The 20293-nt window shown below is 48.5% G+C and overlaps 2 protein-coding genes across 4 annotated transcripts in view; both read left to right on the top strand.

The window, feature by feature from the left end:
- Nucleotides 1-11940, top strand: part of LOC149304394 (polyamine-transporting ATPase 13A3-like) — a 38294-nt gene extending 26354 nt beyond the window's left edge. For both annotated transcript variants that reach the window (XM_089479781.1, XM_089479782.1), the window contains exons 25-33: nucleotides 61-170; nucleotides 321-417; nucleotides 537-609; nucleotides 3761-3932; nucleotides 4619-4854; nucleotides 7984-8072; nucleotides 9626-9706; nucleotides 9865-9954; nucleotides 11343-11940. In XM_089479781.1, coding sequence (XP_089335907.1) covers nucleotides 61-170; nucleotides 321-417; nucleotides 537-609; nucleotides 3761-3932; nucleotides 4619-4854; nucleotides 7984-8072; nucleotides 9626-9706; nucleotides 9865-9954; nucleotides 11343-11507 — 1113 coding nt within the window. In that variant the 3' untranslated portion in view covers nucleotides 11508-11940. The remainder of the gene's footprint in view (nucleotides 1-60; nucleotides 171-320; nucleotides 418-536; nucleotides 610-3760; nucleotides 3933-4618; nucleotides 4855-7983; nucleotides 8073-9625; nucleotides 9707-9864; nucleotides 9955-11342) is intronic.
- A 1457-nt stretch (nucleotides 11941-13397) lies between these two features.
- LOC149304393 (stress-associated endoplasmic reticulum protein 2-like) lies at nucleotides 13398-18858 on the top strand. 2 transcript variants are annotated; one of them, XM_089480167.1, is made up of 3 exons: nucleotides 13398-13539; nucleotides 13754-13826; nucleotides 14728-15255. In XM_089480167.1, exons 1-3 carry the CDS (start codon nucleotides 13456-13458, stop codon nucleotides 14766-14768), a joined length of 198 nt encoding a protein of 65 aa, XP_089336293.1. In that variant the 5' UTR covers nucleotides 13398-13455; the 3' UTR covers nucleotides 14769-15255. The 2 variants fall into 2 exon arrangements, 1 of the variants encoding a protein (XP_089336293.1); XR_016271963.1 differs by lacking the exon at nucleotides 13754-13826 and adding an exon at nucleotides 18192-18858 and having other exon boundaries at nucleotides 13451-13539; nucleotides 14728-17804.
- Nucleotides 18859-20293: the final 1435 nt, after the last annotated feature.

Below are 20293 nucleotides of genomic sequence, written 5' to 3'. Positions count from 1 at the left end.
CCGCATGTGATGGTGGTCAATGCTGCAACTCTGACCCTTCTCTCTTCCTGTCCCCCGCAGGCTCTTAAGCGAGCCCACGCTGGCATCTCCCTCTCGGAGTTAGAGGCCTCCGTGGCTTCACCCTTCACCTCCAAGACCCCAAACATCTCCTGCGTCCCAGACCTCATCCGGTAGGTGGCAGCAGCAGTTGTCTGGGCCTCTTGACTTGGGAGACTCACCTGTGATTCTTGGGGACAGTGCATGCTGGGATTTGTAGTATGCTGTCTCTGGCAGGCAGCAGTCCAACAGCACTCTGTGTGCGTGTGTGTGTCTTTCCCCAGGGAAGGCCGTGCGGCTCTCGTGACCTCCTTCTGCGTCTTCAAGTTCATGGCCCTCTACAGCATCATCCAGTATCTCAGCGTCCTGCTTCTCTACTCGGTGAGCCCTTGCAGGCCCAGCTCCCAGATATTTTCTGACTGTAGTGGGGCTGGGCAAGCAGATGCGATGGTGACCAAAGTAATGGGAATGAAGCCTCCTTTCTTTGTCCTCTCCTCTAGATCCTGCGTAACCTTGGAGACGTGCAATACCTCTTCATCGATGTGGCCATCATCTTGTCTTTGGCCTTCACCAGTAAGTAAGATCTTTTGTGTTTCCAAGACCTGTGATGTCCTCTTAATCTTGTCGCTGTTGCTTGACTTTGGTCTCCTTTCTAAGCTTGTGGGGTTGAATGGGGGTGCATCTTGTCCAGCCCAGTTTTACCAGGACAGGAATCCACAGCTAAAGCTCCCCTGAGAGAGGGCTACCCATCCTTTGTTTAATGATCTCTAAAGAAGGAGCTCTCCTACTAGATTTCTGCAATGCGCTCTACTTGGGGCTACCCTTGTACCAAATTTGGAAGCTTCAATTGGTTCAAAATGCAGCAGCCAGATTGGTCACTGGAACATCTAGGTTTGACCATATAACACCAATACTGAAATCTCTTCACTGGCTGCCAATTAGCTTCCGGGTGAAATACAAGGTGTTGGTTATTAGGCTTTAAAGCCTTACATGGCTCGGGCCCGCGTTACTTTGGAGAGCGCTTCTCCCTACATAATCCGTCCCACACTCTCAGGACATCTGGGAAGTTCTTACTAGAATATTATAATACCAGGTTAATGACAACTGTACATCAGGCATTTACTGCCGCGGCCCCAAGATTATGGAATGGCCTACCGGAAGAGATCCATTTCATTACTACTTTAGAGTCCTTTAAGAAGGCACTCAAAACGGATCTCTTCCAGCAGCCTTATCCACTGTATTCCATATAAAAAGGTTATGACGACTGCTCTTCCTTGACTCTGATTGTTGGTTAATGGACGAGTTGTAATTTTTAGAGAACTAATAGGAATTCTTGGTAAATTCAGTGTTAGTATTTTGTTGTTGTGTTGATTGTAAATTGTACTAAGTGTCTTTTAAGGTTGTAATCCCGCCTTGATCCGTGAGAGAGGCGGGAGGTATAAATGAACTATATTATTATTATTATTATTATTATTATTATTATTATTACTTCTACCTTCTGAAGGAATCTCTTTTAGTATAGAGTACCTCTTACCTGCAGCAAATAGTTTAATGACATCCCATTTCTTATAATTTGAATCCATTAGTTCATGTTCTACCCTTTGGAGCAGCAGAAAGCAAACTTGGTCCATTTCCCTGTGATGACAGCCCTTCAGATATTTAAAGATGCCTGTAACATATCACATCTCACCCTTCTCTTGTCCAGGCTAAATATACCCAGCTCCATAAGCCGCTCTTCATAGGGCTTGGAAGTTGCTGGACCTTTGACCATCTTGGTACCTCTCCTCCAGCCACATTTTTGCTACCTGTGGCTCTTTGTAGAGAACCAGTGCTAGCTAGTGGTTGGAATGGTGGGCTGGGGCTGTTGGGATTCCAATCCCGACTGAGCCATGAAACCTCACTGGATGGCCCTGGTTACTCACTCTCTTCCACAGCCTGAGCAACCTCATAGCAGGGTGGAGAAGGCAAGGGGAAAGAGAGCTGTTTGCACCAACACCTTGGATGCCTTGAGGGAAGGAGGAATGTAAATGCTACTGTTGTTGTTGTGGTTGTCTTTGTCATTCTTAAAAATATTAACAATGCCCAACCTTCATTGCACCTGAGGAATAGGCTCAAGTATAGCAAAGCTCATGCTACCAACTTCGTTCTTTCCGTTTGTCTCAAAGGTGCTACAATATCACTTTGCATACTGATTTTCCAGACTAACACAACTGTCTTTGAATTCAGACCTCTATTGTGTGGTTTTTGGATAGTGTACAGATAAAACAATAAACAATTATAATCAATTCCAGATTAAAACAGTTATAATAGCTCAATCAGGATTAAAATACAGTAAATACAACAGTAAGGTAAAACAGCTTAAAAGGTAACAAGGCCTAGAAACCATTCCCTATGAGATGCGACTTAGGGAGCTGGGTATGTTTAGAGACGGTTAAGAGGTGATGTGATAGCCCTGTTTAAATATTTGAGGGGTGTCATGTTGAGGAGAGAGCAAGCTTGTTTCCTCCTGAAGAGGAAACAAGAAAAGAGATTCCAGCTCTTTTCTTGGAAGAACTCCTTGACAGTAAGAGCTGTTCAACAGTGGAACACACTCCCGCAATGGAGTCTGGTGGAGCCTCCTTCTTGGAGGCTGTTTTTTTAGCGGAGGCAGGGTGGCCATCTGTCACAGGGAATGCTTTGAGTGTGGATTCCTGCATGGCAGCAGAAGGGGGTTGGACTGGATGACCCTTGAGGTCTCTTCCAACTCTAGGATTCTATAATTTGTGTTGTTGTCATGTGCCTTCAAGCCATTTCTGACTTACCACAATCCTAAGACAAACTCCTTGCAAGGTTTTCCTGGCAGAATTTATTTGGAGGGGGTTTGTCCTTGCCTTCATCTGAGACTGAGAAAATATGACTTTGCCATTAAGGCTTACGAACTTTAATAAAAAAAACCTCGTGGTGCTGAAAAGAAAGCAGCATTGCTGGCAGTCAGGCCTCTGAGGGGAAGGTAAAGAAGGCCCTGCTGCCATGCTGCATTGCTGCCAGGAGTGGGACATAATGGAGGGCCCTCCAAGAGGCCTTGCTCCTCTGGGAGGTATGCATAGGAGAAGCACTCCTGCAAGTATTAAGGTCTCAAGTGCTTCAGAGCAACATACAAATGCAGCTAGTAATAATAAAACCAATAGCGATGGATGGAATGCATGGTGTTTCCATAAATCGACAGGCGATGTGTAGGCATATACACACCACACTGGTTACAAGAAAAATAATACTATTTCAAAAATACTGATAAAAAAGCTACTGAATGAAAATGGTCCAGGTAGGATCATCAAAAACACACTTTCCAAAAAAGGACACTGCTTGGAACAGGCAGCATTATCCAACGGTAATCTCTAAGAGGTTTCTAGCCTCTTCAATAGGATCCAAACTTTTCATGGTCCAGAGTTCCAGTCAGGAGTGTGTGGTAGACTTGAAAGTGAGAATAATGAACTGTTAGGTTTGCGCTTGAGATTAGCTGGAACAGTAGGGAGAGGCATTTGGGACTCTCTGCATCCTCATTGCCAGACATCGCTGTGAGAGAATGAATGCTTGCCAGACAGGATGCAGATACTGAAATGTCTTTGGGAGGCAGGCCTTGAGCTGCTAGAGCTCACCCTGTGGGGCTTTGGGTTGCTGGACATACAAGGAAGGCTCTGTTTGATTTCCCCCCTGACTCACGGCATTCTTCTCCTCCTGCCTCCAGTGAGTCTGAACAGCGCCTGGAAGGAGCTGGTCCCCCAGCGCCCGCCCACCAGCCTGGTTTCCCCGCAGCTGCTGCTCTCCGTCTTCACGCAGATCCTTCTCTCGCTGGGCTTCCAGGTGGGCGCTTTCCTCCTCGTCCAAGGGCAGCTGTGGTACTGCCCAAAGGAGAACGGGTAAGAGACCGAGGGTAAAGGGCAGGCCTGCAGGGGGGAAACTGCACCTTAGTTCTAGATCAGGGTGGAGAAAGTTAAGGCTGTGGACCATCATGCTGTTTTTGTGGCCCCTTTTAATTTGACATCTCTCCACACGCTCCGTCAAAAGTGTGGGAGCCCATTTTTGCCAGTTTGGGGGGGGGGTAGGCTTTTTATGCCCAAGAGAAACCCTTTTTGTCCTACAGGGAGGAACCTAGAAGTTTTTGTGGGTTTTTCGGGGTATGAGGCCATGTTCTAGAAGAGTTCCTGATATTTCGCCAGCATCTCTGGCTGGCATCTTCGACCTAGAAGTTGATTGCCAGGTCCCTTCCTGTTGGGGGGAAAATGGGCCACTCCTTGCTTGAAAGAGTGGAGAGATTCCCCTGTGCTCCTTAGGAGGAAAAAAAATCACATTGGGTGGCAGGGTTTTGGCCCTCTGCAGCCCCTAACCCCCAACTGTCCTGTTTTGGATGGCAGCTTCCATAATCCCTGGCTAGCTGGGGGATTCTTAGAGCTGCCATCCAAAAAAACCCAACTTTTTTTGTTGTTGCGTGGACCTATCCAGTTTCCATTTTGGGAGGTTACCTTCTTACACATTTGGCTTTGGGGAGGGATGCCTTAGACAGAATATGAAACTGCTGTTGTCGGATCCCCCCTCCCCTCTGCAGGGCTTGCGGCCTCGATCCCTGCAACATCACCCTGTTGAGCCCCAATGTCTCCAACCTGGTGAATGCCACAGCAAGACAGGAGCCTCAGCCGGGAGAAGAGGAAGCGGATGGGGAAGATGACTCGGTGCAAAGCTTTGAGAACACCACCCTCTTCTACATCTCCTGCTTCCAGTACATTGCTGTGGCCCTTGCCTTTTCCAAGGGCCGCCCGTTCCGCCAGCCCACCCGGACCAACGGTGAGTGGCACTGCCCAGCGGTCATGGCTGAAATGCTAGGCGACCTTTGGCGGTCAGGTCAGGGTCTCCCCCCACACCTCACCTCCGCTCTCTGTTGCCCTGGTCTGGGGAGGAACCCCTTTGTGGACTCCAGTTCCCATCAGGCCTAGCCAGTGTGGATGGCAGCAAGGATTATGGGATGAATGGCTCATCAGTCTCTGGAGGAATGTGGGCTCCCAACTATTGTTGTTTTGTTCCTTCAAATAGACCCTGACTTACAGTAACCTTCTCTTAGCATTTCATAGAATCATAGAATCGTAGAGTTGGAAGAGACCACTAGGGCCATCCAGTCCAACCCCATTCTGCCATGCAGGAAATCACAATCAAAGCATCCCTGACAGATGGCCATCCAGCCTCTGTTTAAAGACCTCCAAGGGAGGAGACTCTATCACCCTCCGAGGGAGTGCATTCCACTGTCGAACAGCCCTTACTGTCAGGAAGTTCCTCCTAATGTTCCGGTGGAATCTCTTTTCCTGTAGCTTGCATCCATTGTTCCGGGTTCTGTTCTCTGGAGCAGAAGAAAACAAGCTTGTTCCCTCCTCAATATGACATCCCTTCAAATATTTAAACAGCGCTATCATATCACCTCTTAACCTTCTTTTCTCCAGGCTAAACATCCCCAGCTCCCTAAGTCGTTCCTCATAGGGCTTCATGGTTTCCAGACCCTTCACCGTTTTAGTCGCCCTCCTTTGGACACATGGCTCCAGTTTCTCAATGTCCTTTTTGAATTGTGGGGCCCAGAACTGGACACAATATTCTAGGTGGGGCCTGACCAGAGCAGAATACAGTGGCACTATTACTTCTCTTGATCTAGACACTATACTTTTATTGATGCAGCCTAAAATGGCATTGGCCTTTTTAGCTGTCGCATCGCACTGTTCACTCATGTTCAACTTGTGGTCTACTTGGACTCCTAGATCCCTTTCACACGTAGAAGTCTCCTTGAGCCAGGTGTCCCCCATAATCCTATATCTGTGCTTTTAATTTTCCTCCCGAAGTGCAATACCTTACATTTCTCCGTGTTGAACTTCATTTTGTTAGCTTTGCCCCAGCTTTCTAGTCTATTCAGGTCATTTTGAACGTTGATCCTGTCCTCTGGAGTATTAGCTATTCCTCCTAATTTGGTGTCATCTGCAAATTTGATAAGTATGCTCCCAATTCTGTCATCCAGGTCATTGATAAAGATGTTGAATAGCCCTAGGCCCAGGACAGAGCCCCATTGGACACCCCACTGGTCACTTCTCTCCAAGATGAAAAGGAGCCATGGCTGACCATCCTTTGGGTTCAGCCGGTCAACCAGTTACAGATCCATGTAACAGTTGCCTTGTCTAGTCCACATTTTACAAGCTTGTTTGCAAGAATGTCAAGGGAAACCTTGTCAAAGGCCTTACTGAAATCAAGGTATACTATATCCACAGCATTCCCTTCATCTACCAAAGTGGTCATTTTATCAAAGAAGGAGATAAGATTTGTCTGGCATGACTTGTTTCTCTGAAACCCATGTTGACTTTTTGTGATGATGGCATTGCCTTCTAGATGTTCACAGACTCTCTGTTTAATGATCTGCTCCAGAATCTTTCCTGGGATTGATGTCAGACAACTGGAGGATAGTTGTTGGGATCCTCTTTTTTCCCCTTTTTGAAGATGGGGACAACGTTTGCCCTCCTCCAGTCGGCTGGGACTTCTCCTGTTTTCCAGGAGTTCTCAAAGGTTATTGCCAAGTATTATTTACTTGGTTTTATTTCATTAGAGGTCGTTCCCACCATTGCTTTCCTCTGAGGCTGAGAGAGAGTGACTTATTCAGAACCATCCAGTAGGTTTCCAGGGTTGAGCAGAATTTGAACTCTGGTCTCTCAGAATCCTAGTCCAACGCTCAAACCACTATGTCTCCAATAAGGCAGACTTCGAGGGTTTTGATGCCAAGGTTTCTTCAGACAAGGCTTGTCTAAGGTCTTCCTATGAGGCAGAGAGAGTGTGACTTGCCCAGGGTCATCCAGAGGGTTTCTGTGGCTGAGCCAGGACTCGAACCCTGGACTCAAGGAGTCCTAGTCTGTCATTCAGACCAGTATGTTATACTGACCTTCTTCATGGTTGTCGTATCTTCATTTATACCTCATTTTCTTCCCAAAACAGGGACTGTTGTAAGTCCCTACGCATTCCAAACTAGAGAAAAGGTGGGAAATAAATAAGTACAATAACAACAACAATAGTATAATACTCCATTTTTATATATGGAGCATTGGTTATTGATAGATTTATTGTGACCTTTTCATAGTTGTTTATTGCACATAGATCTGTTTATTGACATCCTATTTTTCTCCTTTTGGCTAGATTTGTGACTCAGGCCCTCCGTCTCTTTGTTCCTTGTACTCTTTGATAAGTAACACACTGTTGACTCCTGAGGGAGGGATACGCAGTACTTGGGTCATGACTTTGTCAGCTTGACCTGGGTCCTTCCTGGGTGGGAATTCAACCAAAATCGAGCCTTTGCTGTGTTGCAGCAAGGTGGGCCTTGTTAGCTTTCAGTAGGTTTTTCCAGCTACTGATTCAAATACCGCACTGATGTCCTGGTTAATGCCTCACCTTGCCTGGCATATTGTTGTCATGTGTTCTATCTGGGTCTGGCCTTAATGCCTGCTTCGAAACTTCTCCAGGGAGCCAATGGCCTCGCTTGAGCCCAGCTTGTTTCCAAGTTCAGTTCCAGGCTCAAGTGATCACTTTAAAAGCCCATGACTAGTCAGGACCCAGGCATCTCCATCCATATCTCCCTTCCTGTTTGTAGGAGAGCAGGTGCTGAGAGTCTTCTGGCAGCCTCTGGCATTGGGTCCATCCCTGAGTGGGCATTCGGGGTCCCAAGAGCGTGGGCACAGTTTCCAGTGGGAGCCTCTCTTTATCTCTGCATTTGGCCATGTTTTGTGTTCTTGTGCTGCTTGTCTTGAAAACTGAGTGATCACCATGTTGAAAAATGTTATGGCTTATTACACCAAGGGATGGGCAAAGTGTGGCCCCTGGTCTGCATGTGAGAGAGCAGCTCTGGAAGCCCCCAGACCTCAAATCTCATTCACATCCTGCGTGTCCTTCTCTTTGCAGGTCTCTTTGTTGCCTCCCTGCTTGCCACCTCTGGCTTTTTGCTTCTCCTCTTGCTGTGGCCGATGCCAGCCCTGGATGAGTTCTTTGAGGTAGGCTGTGGCAGTGGGTCCTCCCTTCCTCCCGCTGGGGCTGTGCATCTCTGAGCTTGTGGTGGACGTGAGCAACGTGGTCCGGCTGGGTGGGTGGCTGGGTGGGGGACCCAGGGCACTCCTGAGTCCAGACGCCTTATCTCAGGCAGCCCCGGTTTTGTGAGGCAGGGCAGGGCAGGAGATAAAGCCTCCTGTGTTTGGGATGGAGGTACGTACGCCAATCCCTGCTGGGGCTTGATCTGTGGGTTTAGCAAATGGGCAGAAACACCCGCAGTCCCTGCCATTAGGGACAGTCCTGGATGTAAACGCAAGAGGGCCTCTTCCCCATATACTCCAGTTACAGCACTTGGGCCCCTCTGTAACGGCACCACAGCTCCCTGCTGCACAATACTGGAATTTGTGGCTTGGTGGAGCGCTACATCTCTCTGACAGAAAATTCCAAGCGCCTCAGAAAACCATAAATGCCAAAGCTCCATGGGATAGAGCCATGGTAGATAAAGTGGTATCAAAGTGCTATGCCACTTAGTCCAACCCCTGCTCAGTTGAAATCTACCCCCCTGAACCCTCAGACCCTTAGACATGGACCTCCCCTCCTCTCTGGGGCAGCCCTTCAGGTATTTAAAGAGGGCAACAAATCATCCTTCTGTCTTCGCTTCCCCAGGCTGAACATGCCCAGCTCCCTCAACTTTTCCTCATAGGTTTTATCCTCCAAGGTTCTGTGCCATCCTTGTTGCCCTTCTCAGAACTTTCTCCAACTTGTCTATATCCTTCTTAAAAGGAAGGCTAAAAAGAGCATTCTGAATGCCTCATGAAACTACAAATCCCAGGGTTCTGTAGGACAAAGCCATGGCAGTTAAAATGGTACCAAAGTGCTGTAACTGGGTAGTGTGAAGGAGACACTGTTGTGTTTTCTTTTCAAGCTTAGAGCTGGGGAGAGCTGCCCTTGTAGGGACTACGTCAGTGAGAATGAGAGAGAGGGGAGATGGGGAGTGCATCACTGGTCAGTTTCCGATGGAAGAGAAAACTAGGCTCCAGTCCTGCTCCCTCTGACTTCCACACCTTCTATCTAGTGTCCCATCATTCTTGCCCACCTGCCCCCTTGGATGGCCTAGGTTCAATCTAGGTTTAGTGGGGTCTCAGGGGTAAAGCCTCCTACTTAGTAGGACATGGGAGCAGGGCCTTTGCCTTGCAGGACCAGCTGGCTCTGGCGCACCTGGTGGAAACAAGGCTCTTTACCAAAGCCTTGAGGGCCTCATTGATTTCATCCAAACCTGCACATGGGTTGTGGCTTTAAATTCAGTTAACAGGAAAGAAACATTTAATAAAATAAATCATTGATTCAATACTGGCTCTCTGCTTTGGAGAGATCACAGGGCTGACAAACAGCAGCAGAGCATGAAGTGGGGTTGAAGGGGGCAGGAATGAGATGCCCCTCCTGGACCCTTTTCCGGTTTCTGTCCTATGCCAGGGAGTGTTCCCTTGCCCTTCTCCTCCAGAGAGGGCCAGGCAAAGAAGCACCCCATAGACTCAAGGCCCTTCCTTTCCCCCCTCAGCTGGCTTGTATTCCTTACGAATGGAGGCTGATCCTTCTGGTGCTGGCGCTGAGCAACCTGGTGCTGTCGGTCTCTCTGGAGGTAAGGCTGGGCCCCCGGATTCCTCACAGCAGGGAAGATGGGTGATGTTGGAAGGAAGCCCTCTGCTCTGCACCCAGGGCACTATGTTGCATGCATGTGCAAATCGTCCCCACATTTGTCTTCCTCTGCCAATTGTGTTTGTTGCTGTCCTCCCCCAGAACTTTGTTTGCGATTGTGATGTCCTTTGGCAGCGGGTTTGCTACACCAGGAGGAAGTATGAATATCCAAACCAGGCCACCTACCCTCAGGTACAAAAATGAAGTGTGCAAGTGTGGGATGGGGGACCCCTGGCTTGAAAGCCGTACATGTGAAAAGGATCAAGGGGTCACAGTAGACCACAAGCTAAACATGGGTCAGCAGCGTGATGCAGCAGCCAAAAAAGCCAATGCAATTCCAGGCTGCACAACAAGAGTACTGTATATTGTTCAGATGTAAGGAAGCTGTAGTGCCATTCTGTTCTGCTTTGGTCAGGCCTTACCTGGAGGAATCTTGTATCTCATTCTGGGCACCACAGTTCAGGAAGGGTATGTGCTGGCGATGGGACGCTATGGCTATGGCCACTGGCTATGATTTTCTTTTTCTTTTCCTAGTAACTCTTTACAAGAGAGTGATTTAAGAACTGACCTAGGAATCAGGAAAACCAGGGTTCCAATCCCTGTTCTGCCATCTAAACCCACTGGCTGATCTTAGGGAAGTCATACTCTCTCATCCCCAAAGGAAGGGCGTGGTGGTGAACTTCCTCTGAATAATAAATATCCCCAAGAAAACCCTGTTAGAGGCATATTTCAAGGCATATCACCGTGTGTATTGATGAGAGCCAGCAAGGGGTAGCGTTTTGGGTATTGAGCCAGGCCATTGGGAAACTAGGATTTGAATCCCTGCACCTCTATGGAAACCCACTGGGTGACTTTTTGCAAGCCACCTTCTCTCAGTTTCAGAGGAAGTAAAGGCAAACCTCCTCTGGAGAAATCTGGACCAGAAAACCCCGGGACACAATTGCCAGAAGTGTGAGCCAGCATGGTGTAATAGTTGGAAGTTTTGGGCTAGGATTCTGAGAGACCAGAGATCAAACCCCACTCTGCTGTGGAAACCCAAATCGTGCTGTCTTGGGAAAGCAACTGCAAAATCTCTGAGCACATCTTGTCAAGAAAGGCCTTGTAGTGTAGCGGTTTGAGTATTGGACCAGGACTCTGGGGGACCAGGGTTCAAATCCCTGCTCAGCCATGGAAACCCCTGGGTAACTGTGGGGTAGGCACTCTCTCTTAGCCTCATGGAAGGCCATGGTGGCAAAGCTGATCTGAAGAAATCATGCCAAGAAAACCCAGTATAGGGTCACCATTAGTTGGGGTCGACTTGAAGGCACAGAGTGGTATCCAACAACTCACACATAAGCACTAGTCCATGCGCTGTCTCTCTTAAAAGAGGCACTACTTGAGGCAAAGTGAGTAGCTCCTTCCCTGGATGACCATCTGTCAGGGATGCTTGATTGATTGAGAGTTCCTGCATGGCAGAATGGGGTTGGACTGGATGGTTCCTGGGGGTCTCTTCCAACTCTATGATCCCATCTCCGTTCTTGGTGCTTCTTTCCTTGGTTGCCACGCAGCCTGCTCACCTCTTCCTTTTCCCTCCCTTGCAGCTGGAGCTGGACGAAATGGCCCCTGGCTACTCCTGCCGCCGTCAGGCCCCTCCCCGGGCCAAATACAAGCGCCTGGCGCAGGAGCTCCTCTTCGACCCTGACTGGCCCCCGCAGCCGAAGACCAGCACCAAAGGCCGGGGGCCGCCGGCTGAGAGCAGCGCATGACAGTCGGGTCGATGGAGAGGCGGCCCTCATCTGCCCCCCAATCTTCTGGTTCTGCTTCTGGGTGCAGAAAATATCTATCAGAATATTCCAGAAATTATGGTACCTGCAGGAAAGAGAAGCTACTAATATTTCCATAAATCGCCAGAGGTTGGAAAATTCCCCCACGGTGGCTGGCCAGTGGGGGATTCTGGGAGTTGTAGTCTGAAAAGGGAGGGACGTTTCCAAGCTCTGGTGAGATCGCAAACCTCCAAACCACAGATACCAGTATCCACCCTCCATTCCATCCGTTACCTTCTTAGGGTACCAGTTTAGGTCAGGAGGATCCATGTCCATTCAATGGACGGAGAGAGGTTTTAGCGGAGCAGCCTCCCGAGGGGGGCCCTTTTACCCCTTTTTTTTAAATAAGGAAAGAAATAAAAGATAATTTTATGTATGAAGTTTTAAATTATTGTTAACTATGGAAGCAACAACAACAAAGAAAAGATGTATTTTTGTTCATCCAGAGCTTTTTTAGACTCTGGCTCCAAGCATCCCTTCTGCCAGCGTTCTGGGAATTGTCCAAAGCTGGTGGGTTCCCCCATCTAGGGCTACATCCACACTGAGGAAATAACCCAGTTTGGCACCGCTTTAACTCTTTCTGGCTCAAGGCTATGGAATTCTGGGAGTTGGAGTATGTTGTGGGGCCTTCCTTCCTTAAGCTCTGCTCTGGGCCCACAACAAACTCCAACTCCCAGAATTCCATAGCCTTGAGCCAGGATGCTGAAAAGCAATGCCAAACTGGGTTATTTCTCCAGTGTGGATGCAACCCTGGTTATGGTTTTGCCCCGTTTCCAATTTTCTTCCTGTTTCCCCCCTTGAGAAACAGAATTTGGGTTTAGTTTCTTGGACCCTTGCTGGGTAGGAAACTGCCCCAACGCATGCGAAGGACCGCCTGGGGCCCTCGGTCTCATCATTTCTATGGTGAAGACGCTTGATCTTCTGTAGCCTTGCCCATTAAAAAACCCTGAAGGCTCAGCCCAAATGTCAGTGTGGATTTTTGTGGGGCGAAGTTGGCAATTTGTTCAACGCCGTCAGCGTGAACGTTGCGGAAATATCCGGAATCCTGCGTCATCGACGCCGTTGAAGGAGGATGATCATATTGGCGATCTGGGACAGGTCCAGAGAAGGGCAACCAAGATGGCCCTGTCTGTTTATTGGTTATTCATTTGTATCCCACTTCTCTGCCAAAACTGGGACCCAAAGCCACTTTCAGTCTGAAAAGTTACACAATTAAAAACATACTTAAAATGGAATGAAACTGTCGCAGGGTTAAAACAGGCCAATTGTTCAGAGTACGGTTAAAAAGAGAAACGCACTTAGAAACGATATGCGCTAATAGAAGACCAAGTTCTGGAAGCCAAGTCTTGCCGTTTGATAGTTTGATTCTCCTTTTCTCTCCTCAGAGAATGTTCTCTGGTAGAATTCTGACATGATTTTATTCTCACATAAAATGTTCTCTCATGTATTCTCTCCTATTTTCATGTAGAACAGCCTCAGACAGGATTTAATTCTCCTATAGAATATTTCCTCACAGATTCTCTCACGCTTTCATAAAGAATAGCCTCTTGTGTAGAATTCACATACGTTATTTCATTCTCATATAGAATATTTCCTCACACACACACAAAAATAATCATTCTGTCTAGATATTTAACTGGTCACCAAACTGCCCTTTAAGGGCTTTTGGACTTCATTTCCCAGAGTCCCAGGCTATTTGCCGGCACGGCTGAGGCTTCTGGGAGTTGAAGTCCGGAAGCTAGGCAGGGCAGAGCGGGCAAGATGGCGCCGCCCGCCTCGGCCTCAGTGGCGCTGGCAGCGCCCCACTGCGCCTGCGCCCTGGCTTCTCCAGGCGCCACGACAACAGCGCTGGCTGCGGGCCCCTCGCGCCGCCGCCGCCGCCGCCGCCGCCATGTCCGGCGTGCAGCGCATGAAGGTGGCCAACGAGAGGCACAGCAAGAGCATCACCCAGAGGGGGGGCCTCCATCGGGCCCCGGTGAGGCCTTTGGCCGAGAGAGCGGCCCCGAAAAGAGGGGAGGGGAGGGCAGGGCCAGAAGGGGCCCCCGCCCGCCCCGCCTCTTCTCCCGGGGGAGGGAGGGAGGGAGGGAGGGAGGATGGAAGGGGAAGAGGCCTCGGGGGTCCCAGGGAGGAGGGCAGCCTTTGGGAAAGGTCACAGTCTCTGGCTCATGGAAGCCTCTCCCTTCGCAAAGGCGCCCCAGGAAGACCAAGCCCCCGTCGGACCCTGGCTCTTGGCCCTCTTCGTCTTCGTCGTCTGCGGATCAGGTAGAGCGCCATCATCGCCATCCAGCCTCTGGGGGAGATCGCTGTCCTCCGCCCCCCCGGTGTCACCCTCACAACAGCCCTGCAAGGCAGGCTGGGAAGGGAGGACGAGCTGAGAGCGGCCCTTTCAGGACTCGCTCGCGTTGACTCCTCATCCTGTTCGAATCCTTTTGGATCCCTTCCCTGCCTCTCTTCGGGGCTCAAGGCCGGGCACGGCATCTAAAACAGCAACAGCAATCCAGCCTCAGACCAGATTATTTCTCCGGTGCGGATTGTGGAGAGGGATCGGGTAAAAAGCTCTAGTGCAGCCGTCCCCAAACTCTGCCCCTTAAGAGACTGTTGGACTCTGCCATAGAACCACAGAAGAGACCCCCAAAGGGCCCAGATCCAGCAGCCCCAGCCCCTCCTCCTGCCATGCAGGAACTCTCCATCAAGGCATCCAGCCCCTGCTTAAAGGCAGCCTCCAAGGAGGGAGACTCCGCCACAGCCTCCATTGAGGAAGGAGGCAGTGAGTGTCTTCCACGATAGTCTGGGATTCTGGGAGCTGAAGTCCAAAATCCCTCAAAGGGCACACTTTTGGGACCACTGCTCTGGCGCTTCGCCAAACTGCGCATCCCAGGGTTGCATAGGACACAGCTGTGGCAGTTAAAGCGGGACGACAATGCTGCCGTTGTGCGTTGTGGAAGGGCCTTACAAACAGTACACTATAAAACAAGACAGCAGCCCATTCTTTGAAGGCTTTCTGTTTTAAAACCTGTCTGAATAAAAACATCTTTAAATGAAAATGTGGATTTATTTTTTCAGGGTCTCTTCTCTGTCCCTTCCTTCCTTCCTTCCTTCCTTCCTTCCTTCCTTCCTTCCTTTCTATCTTGACATCTCATCATATTGTCCTCTTCTTTCCCAGCCATCTTCCAGATGATCCAGAGCATCCGCCTTGGGGGCTAAACAGACGTCGAGATCGTCTCCGGCTGTCCTGACCTCCGCCGAGCCTCAGGGAATCGTGGGCTGATGCTCCAGACCTCCCAGCCGGCCACCTTTCGAAGCCATGACAGTCTTCCTTCCTCTTCCCGGATCCGGATCGCTCCCTCCCTCCGAGAGCCTCCCGATTCCTCCCTCTGTCTCTCTTCAGCCGGGACGCTTTCTTTTGCGGGGAACAAACTGAGAAAGGGAGAGGGAGCCCAAGCTTTCTTGGCTTTCTTCTGCTGGAGGGACGTTTTTCCATGGAACTCAAAACAGTTTTGAAACAAGCAAGAGGGGAGATTTCCCTGAATCTGCAAACACTTTGCAGCGCTGGGGGGGGGGGGGGCTAGACGCAAAAGTCTGCCATTTGCAGGGTGGCAACTGCCCCCGTCAACCTGTTGCACTTCATTGTCGCCAATCCTTTTACACTCCCGCCGCCGAGTAAAAATAAAAAATGTTGACCTTGCTGAAACCTTTGCCACAATCTGAGTTCATAAGGAAAAGCTGCTGCCAGGAGAGTTGTTTGTGTGAGAGAGAGAGGCGACGGAAATGGTCTGCAAACTATGAAGCCCTATGAGGAAAGACTCAGGGAGCTGGGGATGTTCAGCCTGGAGAAGAGAAGGTTAAGGGGTGATAAAAGAGAGCCCTGTTTCAATACTTGAAGAAGGGATGCCAAATTGAGGAGGGAGCAAGCTTGTTTTCTGCTGCTCCAGAAACTAGGACACAATGAAGCAATGGATGCAAGCTCCAGGAAAAGAGATTCAACTTAAACATTAGGAGGAACCTCCTGACAGTGGAACACACTCCCTCAATGGAGATTTTGGTGGAGATCTTTAAACAGAGGCTGGGTGGCCATCTGTCAATGGGATTGTTTTGATTGAGAGTTCCTGCATGGCAGAAGGGGGCTGGATTAGATGGCCCTTCTTGGGGTCTCTTCCAACTCTGATTCTGTGAGATAGACAGCCCTCAGACCGTCCCTCCTCCTCTTCCTCATCGGAACCCAAAGCTCAGAAAACTTACTTGTTTCGGACGTAGCAATTCCAGCGGTCATTCTGTCTGGACAATTCTGGGAGCTAGAGAGAGAAAGAGAGAAGCAATGTGGTGTAATGCTTTGAGCACTGGACTCCGACATTCAGCTCTGGAGGCCCTTTGCTCAGCCCTCTTCGTAACATCCGAGGAGCACAGAGGGGAGTTGGTCAGTTGGGCTTGGCAGACCATTTGGAAGCGAAGGTAAAGGATTTCAGGCAACATGGAGGCTTGTATTTTAAGCCCCCTTCCTTGAGTTCATGATCTGGAGACTTTCCTTCCTCCAAGAGTCCCAGATCTTAGTCTTCCTTGAATCGGCGCAAGACTGGAGGACGGCTGCCTCTGCGTTGGCCTGAGCAAGCCACAGTCCGGCCTCTGTGTCCATCCATAGGAGAGGAAAAGGAGCCTTGGCTCCAGGCCACAGTCCACCTGGACAAGGGAGACCCCTGACTCAATTGCCAAATGGTGGGTCAGCAGCATAGATGGAAAGAAGACGCCTTCATTTCCCGATTTGCGGTGGCCAAAGGGAAGGGTTGGCTTGCCACTCAAGAGGCAGTTGGCAAAAGCTAGGCACATTAACTGGTTACTGGGTGAGCAACCCAACAAGGTCTAAAACAGTGGTCCCCAAACTGTGCCCTTTGAGGGCTTTTGGACTTCAGCTCCCAGGATCCCAGGCTATTGGCCAACGCAGCTGAGGCTTCTGGGAGCTGAGGTCCAAAATGCCTTCAAGGGCACAGTTTGGGGGCTACTGGTCTAAAAGGAGATCCGTCGCCCGGTTAGACTGGATCAATGGGCAAAGGGAGTTCATCTCAAAGGTCCTCCTCAAGATCCTTTTGCATTCCTAGCGTTATTTGGGTTTTGCAAAGTACCCTCAGACCCTTCCTCTCCGCAGTTTCTCTTAACGCTTGTTTCTTTCTGGGCATTTCCCAAGCGCCATCTTCTGCCTCAACCCGACTGGCTTCTCCATCTGTGGCTTTTCACCCTACAGTTTTCCCCGGGTGTTATTTTATTTATTAGAGTATTTATAACTTAATGCGAAGTCTATGGCCCACACTGCAGAACTGACGCAGTTTGACGCCGCTTTAACTGCCATGGCTCCGTTCTGTGGACTCCTGGGATCTGTAGTTTGTTGTGGCACCAAAGCTCCCTGGCAGAGAAGGCTAAATAGCAAACGAAACTACAAATGGGCGAAAGGCGGGATATGGGTTAATCATAATCATCATAATAATATAATGATTATTTCTCACCCAGCTCTTCCCACTGAATAGTAATGAGAATGATGATGGTAATAGTAATACTATCACCATTATCGTCCAGTTTATTTGTCTGTGGCACAATGTCCGTTACAAGATATTACAAAAGCAGCACCGCAGGGAGATTATTATCGCGATACGGTCGGCCCTTCTTATACATGGATTCAAGCATCCACAGTTTGCTCAAAAAAAGTATACGTTTCAGATATCCAACCTTGATTTTCCACATTTTATAAGGGACACCATTTTGCCATGTCATTATATTTAATGGGACTTGAGCGTCCAGGGATTTTGTTATCCACAGATGGGGAACTTGGAACCAAACCCCAGTGGATAACAAGGGTCCACCGTACAACATGCGCAGTACAAGATCTCCAGATGTCCTGGTTTGCCAGGAACATTCCGGAACGTTCTCCTGCCTTCTAAGTTCTAGAACCGGCCAGCGTTTGACCGTTGGGAACCAGTGGCGCTGTCCAAAATGGACAACCCCAGCGCCGCGTCGTTGCTCCCACCGATAGGCAATCCGACAATCCAGTGCGTCTTCCGCCAAGAAATGGAGGCCAATGTATCCTTCCCAACTTTGGTAGACCCTTCTTTGTATAGGAGAGTCCCTCTGAAAATGCCATCGCCAGGAAAGGGCTCTGTTCCGGAGAAAGGAGCTGCGCAAAGGAGACAACGCGGTGGCGGCGGCGGCGGCAGGAAGATGGAGGACAAGGAGGAGGAAGGACCAAGGCGCCTGGAGGTGAGGTGGGCCCAGGGTGGCCATAAGGGACACAGTTTGAGAGAAGGCCTTCTCCAGTGGCCAGGAGCCCCCTTCCTCCCCATAATCGGTTAACTTTAGACTAGCTTTAATCATCTGATTGTGTTTTTTAATTGGGGTTAGGAGGGCGTCTTCTTAATTATGTTACTATGTTTATGATTGCTACCCACCTCTAAACAAATTATTATTATTATTGTTATTATTATTATTATTATTATTATTCCTAATGCCGCGACCCCTTTGCGACCGGAAGCCCCGCCCCTCCTTCCCGCCAGTGGCCTCCCTGATTGGTCGGGAGGAGGAGGAGGGCGGGACCCACAGGCTGAGGACCGCTGTGACTCATTTGAATGTGAACTTTATTCCTTTTAGGCAGGAACCGGCAAGTTTTACTTTGAGAAATGCCAAGTGACCATCCACACTTAAGAAGACGTGGACCTCTGGTTCGGCTTTCCCTTCCCCTGAACCCCAATCCCTTTCTGGCATGAGGAACCGGCAAGATCTCTATGGACCTTTGGCTTCCTGGTCTGTGACAGCATGAAACCAGGCCCCAGGCCTTGGAAGAGGGTTGATATTTTGGGATTATCTGGACTACAACTCACAGGAGCTAGCATGGCCATTTGGCATTAGTGCAAAAGAGGAACTTTGCAGGGCTCTGGCCCCAGCTTCAGCAATGGGGCAATACCATCTGCCTTCAAACCAGGACCGGTTCACAGGGCTCTTCCACAAGACTTTCCTGCAGCTTTTGAAAACCAAGGGCACAGGTTTACCACCGTTGTTTTTCAGGATTCAACAAAGCAAGGCAACTAAACGAAAACCTCTTTCCTGCTCTGGTTCTTGCCCTTCTGCCACCCAGAAACAAAGGGCATCCTTTATTGTATTTGCCATGTGAACGCTGTATGGTTTTCTCTTGTGCCAATATGCATACCTTCCCATTTCCCCTCCGTTTTCCCTGGAATATTTGTGTTTTGAACTCTGCAAATGCCAAATAAACTTTGTCTTGTGTCCAACTAGAATTCGGAGAATGCCTATAATGAAATGCTTCCAAACGTACATCATAGCGCAATGGTATCGTAATATGGTACAATAATGCTCTTGCATCCAATGAAAGAAAACAGTTTCAAGTCTAATGCTGAATTCACACAGGGTTCCCTTGAATCAGTGGGACTTCCATAACTATTTACTCGCCAAGGCCCAATAAATTTAGCGGGTCAACTCTAGCTGGCATTTTCAACTGGATTTAGCCCTATAGTTCTTGGAGAGGTTTTCTTGGGGCAAAGGTTCCTAGATAGCAAGGCTGTGATCTCGAACCTTCGCCGTTTGTAGACATGCTTTCTAACAATGGACTGGCGTTGCTCCATAGCCTTAGAAATGGTTGCATGGCCCTTTCTTCAGCGATGTCTTTGGATTGTGGCATGAGGTGTTTCCACACACAGAGACAGTCTGGCCTAGTGCTTGCAGTGTTTTAAGACCAGGATTCAAATCTCCCGTCAGCCATGGGAAGCCCCTGGGAGTCTTGGGTAAGTCACACTCTCTCAGCCTCAGAGGAAAGGAAAGCAAGCCAACCTCGCAATGAACAAATCTTGTCAGGAAAACCCTGGGATTGGATCACCTTCGAGTCACAAAAGGTGGAAATGCCTCTGCAGATAGTAGTTGCAGAAATAATCCGTTTTGCCGCCACTTTAACTGCCTTGGCTCAATGCTATGGAAAGCTTGCGAATTGCAGTTGGTTGGACTACAACCAGAGAGCTGGGTTCGATTCCCTGCTTGAGCTTAAAAAAGAAGAAGGCCATGGCAAACCTCCACTGAGCAAACCTTGCCAAGGAAGCCCCAATATAGGGTTGCCTTTAGGGTCGCCATAGGAAAGGACTTGAAGACACACAACGATATATATATATATATATATATATATATATAAAACCAATTTTATTTGATTTAATACAGTGCAACATACTTCCAGTGTGCTTACAAGAAGAAAATAAATCTACAAAGTACAAGGAGAATGCAGGAATTTAATTACAGGGGATATTAATTAAAATTAATTAAGTAAATTGATTAATAAGTATTAAATAATAATTAATTAATACGAATTAATGCCATAATACAAATTAAAATCAATTAAAATTACAGGGAAATTAATTAAAGTTAAGTAATTAAACAGAATTAATTTAATTAATTAATCAAAATAAAAATGAACTAAAATTACAGGGAAGTTAATTAAAATTAATTAAAAGAATTAGTTATAAGAATTAATTAAACTAAATTAATTAAAATTAAAATCAATTAAAATTACAGGTAATAATAATAATAATAGTGTCTTCTGTTTCTCTGCATTGATTATTATAGCTGCAGTTTATTATACTATCGCAGTTTTCCTGATCCTCGCTCATGAGTCGTTGAACAGACAGGCCTCTACCATTTTCCTATCTCTACAGCTGCCCCTTGTCCTTTCAGAGTGAAAAAGCGGAAACGGA

This window comes from Sceloporus occidentalis, unplaced genomic scaffold (genome assembly GCF_023333645.1).
Source record: "Sceloporus occidentalis isolate IW3139 unplaced genomic scaffold, rSceOcc1.0.p SCAF_14, whole genome shotgun sequence".
NCBI classification, from domain to species: domain Eukaryota; kingdom Metazoa; phylum Chordata; class Lepidosauria; order Squamata; family Phrynosomatidae; genus Sceloporus; species Sceloporus occidentalis.
This window is presented reverse-complemented; position numbering and strand designations above follow the sequence as displayed.